Source organism: Octodon degus, unplaced genomic scaffold (assembly GCF_000260255.1).
Source record: "Octodon degus isolate 3935 unplaced genomic scaffold, OctDeg1.0 scaffold00017, whole genome shotgun sequence".
NCBI lineage: Eukaryota > Metazoa > Chordata > Mammalia > Rodentia > Octodontidae > Octodon > Octodon degus.
In genome coordinates, this window is record NW_004524593.1 from 7,925,534 (window position 1) to 7,933,546 (window position 8,013).

Here is an 8,013-nt window from a genome sequence, read left to right on the forward strand (position 1 = left end):
CATGTGTAAATATCATATTGTCTCCCTAGTGTAAGCACTCAAAAGAAGAAATAAAAATTGAAAGTTATGACACAGTTAAATGGAAAGTGAGAACTTAAGGATTAAACAATGAAGAGAGAGCATGAAGAGAGAGCAAGGGGAAACATTAGGAAATATGTCAGGGGCAAAACCATATATATATATATATAATGGTTAAGGCAATGATCTTAAGAATCTCCATCAGGTTTTTGAAACTAGCAGTTAACTATTAGAATTCTCAGCCTGGCTAACTCTATATGCTGATATCTGTGAACTAAGCAACTACACTGAGACTAGCAATGTGTAATATTAAAACCATGCTTGGTATACCTATCATTCTTGTCTTCTAAATGCATACTGCTTTAAGTGCCATATGAAATATTGTTATATTCTCTCTCATAAATGTTTGTTTAAAAATGGTAAGAAAATAAAACAATAGACAAGAAAAATAATGTCATAGGATTGTCCTACAATGTTGTATATGGTTATATTTCCAAATTTCTGTGTAAAAATGTGTAATTGTATTTTTTCACATTATATAGTGGTTTAAAGCTTAGAATATCAATGATTCTTGGAAAATACCTGTTCCATGTTACATCTAATATTCAGACAGATAGTGATGCTAAGCTCAATTGCCTCTGTTATAGGATAATAATATTAAGCTTCTCTTCTGGATGGTTAACAACTTAAGTATGCAGACCAAAAATTAGAGAAAAGGGACTACAAGGATAGCAATATTTTGGCCTTAGCCCTTCAAGGTCAGTGAGGAATCAGGACATAAGAGAAGCTGTATTATATCACCCTGTAACAGTGGTGTCCTAAATTTTTGATCAAGGAGATTATGGAGCCACAGGGGAAAGTGATCAGTGATGTATAGTGGGCCTTAGGAGAGTCACCTAGGTAGAAAACATTCTCTCAGGCTTTCACACAGAGAGCAAATTGGTCTAGCAATGGCTGTGACTCCTCCACATGGCTGACACTGTCACAAGATCTACAAGGTGCCATACATGGTTTTAGGGTAAATCCTGAGGGGATTTGACTGACTTTGTCAGATACAAAAGTTACATTTTAAGTTATATAGGTCTTGCTTTAATTTGGTATTAACTATCCAGCAGAAAATTGTAACCTCGTGGTATAAAAAGTAAAGCCATGTTAATATGCTAAGCTATAAAAAGCTCAAGCCAATAACTTCTGATGCTGCCAGTTCTGTTGATAGCCAGCTATTATTATGGAGTATGTTGGGTTATTTTGTTGATTTGAAGCACCTACAATATTTGAATGTCAATGGAACACCCCTCTCTGACAAAACAAAACAAAAAAGGGGATATAAATGAATGATCATTTTGTAGTGAAAAAAAAAGTATATATATATATATATATATATGGCATAAGTGCCTGCCTGGCAAGCGTGAGGTCCTGAGTTCAATCTCTGGTACCAAAAAAAAAAAAAAAAAAAAAAAAAGAAAGAAAGAAAGAAAAAAAAAGAAAAAGAAAAAGAAAAAGAAAGAAAATAGGGAAAAGATACAGAATATCAAAGTAAAAGTACTTTATTTTCATTTAGTAATATTTTAGCCAAAGGCTAACATTTTTCCAAAAACAAGATCTTTAAAATGCAGATAAATTTGGTTTTCATTCCATTGAAAAAGGAAAATAGGAGGTTAGGAAATACAAAAGTACCTGAACTATGAAATGTAGTCTTTGGAATTTAGTGAAAACATACTTGTGCTTTTTTCACTACAGAAGTGATTGATTATGACAAGTTTTATGCAGCAGTCCAGGAGCTCTTTGATATAGAAATGAAGAGTCAAGATGTGAAGTGCTTTTACAGGAAGCTCTGCAAGAACCCCGATGCACCTATAGACTGGTGCGAGGTAGTAACCTTTTGTATTTATAATGTGAAAGCCAGGTATTATTTGTCTTTGTTCAGAATATATAAATGAATGTTCCTTCCATAGGGGTTAAATCCACACTGTGCATGTGACATGACTTAATTGCTCTAAGCATTTACACATGGCCTCTCTCAACAATATAAAGTGGATAAGCCAGGTAGCTATTGTGTGTATATATTTGTTTTAACAAATAACAATAAAATAGTTTCAAAACAGGCTAGTAGAAGAATAACAATAATCAACACATTGTGTATTGTTACATTCACAGGAGTTGTTCACTGTATAAGATATAGGCATAGAAAATTTTGTGTTATAATGCTACTAGGCCAACCTGCTAATTGAAAGAAGTGTAAGAACCATTAACAGCAACCAAGATTTTAACCTTTAGTACATTCCAAATGAAATATTTATTTTCTGTAGTGTCAATATATACAACATTTTAGTGTATACAAATCCTTAATATAAAAGAAAGGAGAAGCTGTGATTGACCACCTCTGTTATTCATTGAAGTGTTATATGATTGGCACAGTATTGATTCAAACAATTATACATATACTAACAGAATAATAAAATAACTCTAAAATTAGGTGTTTTAAAAACATATATATATAATTTTGAACCTAAGACACAGGAGATGTCCATCATAAGTTCAGCTACGTAATTGGGAGTCATTTAAAAATTGATCATATGTTAGTCCAAAAAGAATATATCAAGGGCAAGGAAGATAGCTCAGTGGCAGAGGTGCCTGCCTGTCAAGCATAAGGTCCTGAGTTCAATCTCTTATACAGAAAACTAAAATATTTCAATAATCAATAAACACTAATAGAATAAAATTAGAAGTTTATAATAATGATAGTTCAAATCCCCAAACTAACCAAATACAAAAGGAATAACTAGATTTGGGAAAAATTATAAACAAAAGTTCAAAGGCTCTTAAGAATACATAATTCCCATGTTATATTAATTTTCTAATAATATAGGAAAAACAAAACTAGTCACTTTATTTTAGGAAGCTGTAATGACACTGAGTTGAACAAAGAATCTATAAGCCACTATTATTTATGAATTTAAACACTAAAGTTCTAAATAAAGTTTTTAAAACTTGAATATAGGGGTACATTAAAAATTTATTTCCACATAAAACAAAGTCAGGGTGGCTCAATATTAGAAAAGCCATGAACACATTTCTTTTAACAAGTTAGCAGGGAGAAGTAATGCAGTCATTGTAATCACAGATTGGCAAACTAAGGCCAGAGATCAAATTTGGACAACTTCAATTGCAAAAACAACAGTCTTTGTAAATAAAGTTGATCAGAACATGGTAATACTTACTTATATATTCTCTGCAGCTGCTTCTGAGCAACAGTGGCAAAACTAAAATGGTTCTGACAAAGACCAGAAGTGCTTGGAGCCTGAACTATTTTCTGCCTGGCCATTTGCAGAAAAAGTTTTCTGATTCCTGATCCTAAAATAAAAACAAAAAAGATATTTGATTAAAAAATCAATAGCTATTCTTTCTTCTAAAAGAAAATCTTAGACTAGGAACTACAGGAAATTTGCTTTACTTGATACAAGAGACTGTTATGTTCTTTATTGCTACTAAAACAATTTACCATAAATTGAGCAACTTAAAAAAACACACATTGCGCAAGGGCCTGAGTTCAATCCCCAGTTCCGGAAAAACTAAAAACAAAAAGAAATACACATCAGATTGCAGTTTCCATGCATCAGGAGTGTAGGAACAATTTAACTTGGCTGTCTGGTCAGGTCTCATCAGGGTGCAACCAAGGTCTAACTAGCGAAAACTCTCCAAGTTTACTCAGGTTAGTGCTTGAATTCACATCCTTGCTGTTATAAAACTGAAGCCCTTAGCATTAAAAATTGAGATGCCCTCTAGAGGCATCTTTCCTAGTGTATTTGTATAAGTTTTTATCCTCTTTATAACCACAATCTTTACAGCAACCAAACTCCCCTTGGTCCCAATGTTACAGCTTCGACTTGGCAGCCACCAGCAAATTTTTCAAATTGTTACGTTCAGCTTTTTAATTTAATTTTTTTGGTGGAACCAGGGATTTAACTCAGACCCTTGCTCTTGCCAGGCAAGTGCTTATTCTACTGAGCCATCTCCCCAGCCCTAAGTTCAGCTTTTTGATACTGATTATCACTGTAGACATGGCTAAAAGCAACCAGCAGTAACCATGCCACAGCCTGAATGTTGGGTTGCCTTGAAATTTTCTCTGTAAGATTATGTAGTCCAATGCCCTTAATTTCAGTTTCCTACAAAGTCTCAGGACATAGGTAAAATGAAGACACACATGGCCTTAAGTGCAATTGCTAATGGAGTCCTTATTCTGAACTCAAATCTCCTGAGCCTGCCCTTTACTCTTTCTATTTTCTATCAGCATTCTGGTTTTCAGTATTCTAGCCAGAATCTCGTATCAAGTCCAACTGAAAGCATTCTAAGGCCTTTCTAACAAGTATCTCCAAACCTTTCCAAACTTCTCTTCAAAGCTGGTTTCAAAAGCTTCTGAAACACATGGCCAGAAGCATATAGTCACAGCAACAATCCCACTTCTCTGGTACCAAAATCTGTCTTAGTCACTTTTTCACCGCACCTGCACCTTAAAGAAGAAGTTTATTTTGGCTTACAGTTTATTCCCTGGCAGGCCTGCTCCAAGGCAAATCATCATGGCAAAAGGGCATAGTGGAAAAGAGCTGCTGATGTCATGGCAGCCGTGAAGCAGAGGAGGGAAGGTAGGAGAGGGAAAGGGAGACACACTCATTCAAGTCACACTGCCAGTGGCCCACCTGGAGCTATGAATGCATCTGTGGGTTAACCCAATGATGAGTATAGTGCCCCCACGATCCAATCATCCTGTAAAAGCTCTCCTTCTGAGCAATGAGAATTTGGTGGGTCATTCTAGATCTGTATCATAACCAAATGTATATCCAATTTCTTTCTTTCTTTCTTTTGGTTTGTGGGAGGGTTTTTTGGCTGTAGGAATGAGGAGATGGAGCCTCCTTTTAACATCTGTGCCTTCTCTTTTCCTTTCCAATTAGAAAGTCATAATCTTCACAACAAACCCAATATATATTGTGGAAGACAATCATTGCCATAAAAGGTGAGGAGAGGAAAGCACAGAAAGTTTAATTGACTTCTCAAAAGTCATACAGAAAGTGGATTTTGGTTTTGGAGCTGAAAATTTCTCCTTAGCTAGTAATTTCATGTGATATTACTCTATGGGTTCTTATAAATCATATGCAAGTTTAATAGAAAAACTCATGACACACCAGCCTCTGACACACTTCATATGAAGAATCCACTGAAGTTTAAGAAAATGATTCAGGAAGGTTCTTCTTTTATTCTGACAGTTATTCTCACAATCTGTGCCAGCACTCCTAAGAGGCTTTTCTATTTAAAGCCATGCGACCTAACCTTTCTGGCTTCAGATCTGTCATCTACAAAATGGAAATTCGGGGCTGGAAGACTTCCATTCCAGTAGGCATTACTTTAAAAGAGAAAACTTATCATCTAATATTAACTTATCAGGTAACTTAAATAAGATTTATTCTTTTAAACTCAGGCATATGTTTACAAATATAACTTGAAACATCAGTCTCCCTGTTCTGGCAATGCCATAAGAAGTTCCACTTTCTTTTCCTAGGTTTTTGGATGCAAACACACATGGAGAATTTGAGATCATAGAGTAATGAAATCTTAGGACTCAACTAAAACATAACCCAGACCTGCCCTTCTGAGAAAAATTAGGATAAAGAGAGCTAAGGAAATGTGATGCTCTAAGTTGATAAGAGTTCATCAGTGGCAAAGTCTGGCGCACACATGATCCATTTTTCCTATAGCACCGTGTTGGGCTGTGTTTCCACTGAACAACTCATAAACATTTTTTTTGGTAGGAATCCATTACAAATTAATTCAAAGAAGAGTCATACACCACCATATGGAATGCCTAAAATTGTGTTCCCCCAAAAAAGTGAATTTCAAATGAATTATTTTATAGCTAAAATTATATTTTCTAACTTCAAAAATGTTAAGAAATGTTCCAGAGTAGGGTAAAAATAAGTTGCATACAGGTTTTTATTTTCTTCTACCTGTTTTTCATTTTTTCCATATGCTTTAAAATGAACATATGTTCCTTATATAATCAAAATAAAAGGCAATTTAAAAAGTGAATCACCTTACTGTACAGTTCTATAAGCTGAACGGGTTTTGAAAGAAGAATTAATGTTTTATGATATAATTATGTTTAATCTGATTTAAATATTGTGTGACATTATGTATTCTACAGCTATTCAATGTTAATTCTATGCCATCTCATTAATATGTACGAATTTTTTGTTGTACTTCTATACATTTACTATTTATGATTTTTGTGTATCAGTTAAATTTTTTTAAGTGACAAGCTACAAAGACTAAAAAAGTTCAATCCCCGGTTCCACCAAAAACAACAACAAAGACTAAAAAAGTAATTTAAATCATGGACCAACCTCTGTAAATAGCATAACTAAAAGAAAATTCATATTTTATCCGTCATACTATATCTAACACTTACAAAACACACCTTGTCACAAGTACAATTATTAGGCTAAAATTTGAAGATGTTGAAGAAGAAATTTAAGATCCTCAAAGCTACAGCTCATCACAGGAAAAGATGTTTTCTGCTCTTTAACTATTTGCATAAAACATCTCCTTTTCACATATAAAACTTCTGCTGTCTCTTCTAAGTTTAATTGATAATCTTACTATGTCCTTCAAGAAATTTTAATACTTTTCTTTGGAAGTTATTGTGGGATGCAATGTCATGTTTTGCTATTACAAGGAAAAACAGCAAAATTGATCATTTCTATAAGAACAGATGTCCTGCATAATTATCTACAGATAAATATCACTATAGAATATATGTTTCATAACATGCATGGCTGACGTGGCATCTGGCAGGCAGCAAATGTACTCAGTGGACCATTTTGAACAAGCAAGGCAAAGACCTCAGCTCTGCTTCCTGGACTATCTCTGGAAAAATCAGGAGTTACAATTCCTCAAGTGGTGATGTTGATTGACCTCGTATTTAGCCATTGGCTCAATCTTCATACTTTTAAATCTTTCTTCTTACAAGCAATCTAATCATTCACTCACTTATTCAACCCTTAAAATAACACATCGGATAGAAGTTATTAGTGACTATATTTATTTTCAAAATGGAGAAAATTCAGATACAGAGAAATAACTTTCTTGAGATTACATGATTAGCTGACAATCGATTCAGAATTTGGACACATTTCTAAATCCAAAAGCACCTAACACTGACTCCCATGGAACATTGCTCCTGGATTCCTCCTCATACTGTTCTCAGATGCTTAAAAGATGTGTTATCATTATCTCTACAAAAAATTATATGAAAATTACAGTTCAGGCTAAATGGCTATAAACTAGTTTTCAAGTTAGGTATCACAGAACATATTTCACCCTTTCAAATTAGATGACAGCAAAGTGGTGTGGAGTCCTGTCACCCCTGAAAACACTGGAATTTATTAGCAAAAAAGTAAAAGGTCATCATTCTTATTGTTATTTCACATTGCTAACAGAAAATTATTATTTAACACTATTACCTCAGGTTAATTTGGTCATTTGAACATTTACAATTTTTAATTTTTTTGTGTAATTTATGTTATAATGAGTAGTGTGTATAAAATGAAGGGTGATAGGCACAAATGACCTCCTTTCCCAAGATTCCTGTCTCCTAGTTATTCAAATACTAACCTAGGCAGTGCTGTGAAATGACTTTGCAGATGGAATTAAGGGACAAATCAGCTGAGTTTAATATGGGAAGATTACCTAAGTAGGTCTAGAGTAATCATGAGTTCTTAAAAATAAGACAGAAGGGAAAATGAAATACACCAAGCATGAAGGGGACTTGAAACTTCATTACTGTTGCTAAGATGACCAGGGCTGAAGAGAGGCTTCTCAAAGCTGGGAAGTTCCAGCTGACATCCTACAAATGAACAGGTCTTAATGTCTCTCACACACACACACATGGAGAGAGAGAGAGAGAGAGAGAGAGAGAGAGAGAGAGAGAGAGAGAGAGAGAGA

At 34.3% G+C, this 8,013-nt stretch overlaps 1 protein-coding gene across 1 annotated transcript in view; it reads left to right on the forward strand.

Moving 5' to 3' along the window:
* The window catches only part of Wdr64 (WD repeat domain 64), a 159,439-nt gene that overhangs the window by 6,239 nt on the left and 145,187 nt on the right, over positions 1–8,013 (forward strand). Inside the window, exon 2 of the mRNA XM_012513720.2 lies at positions 1,759–1,889. Coding sequence (XP_012369174.1) covers positions 1,759–1,889 — 131 coding nt within the window. The remainder of the gene's footprint in view (positions 1–1,758; positions 1,890–8,013) is intronic.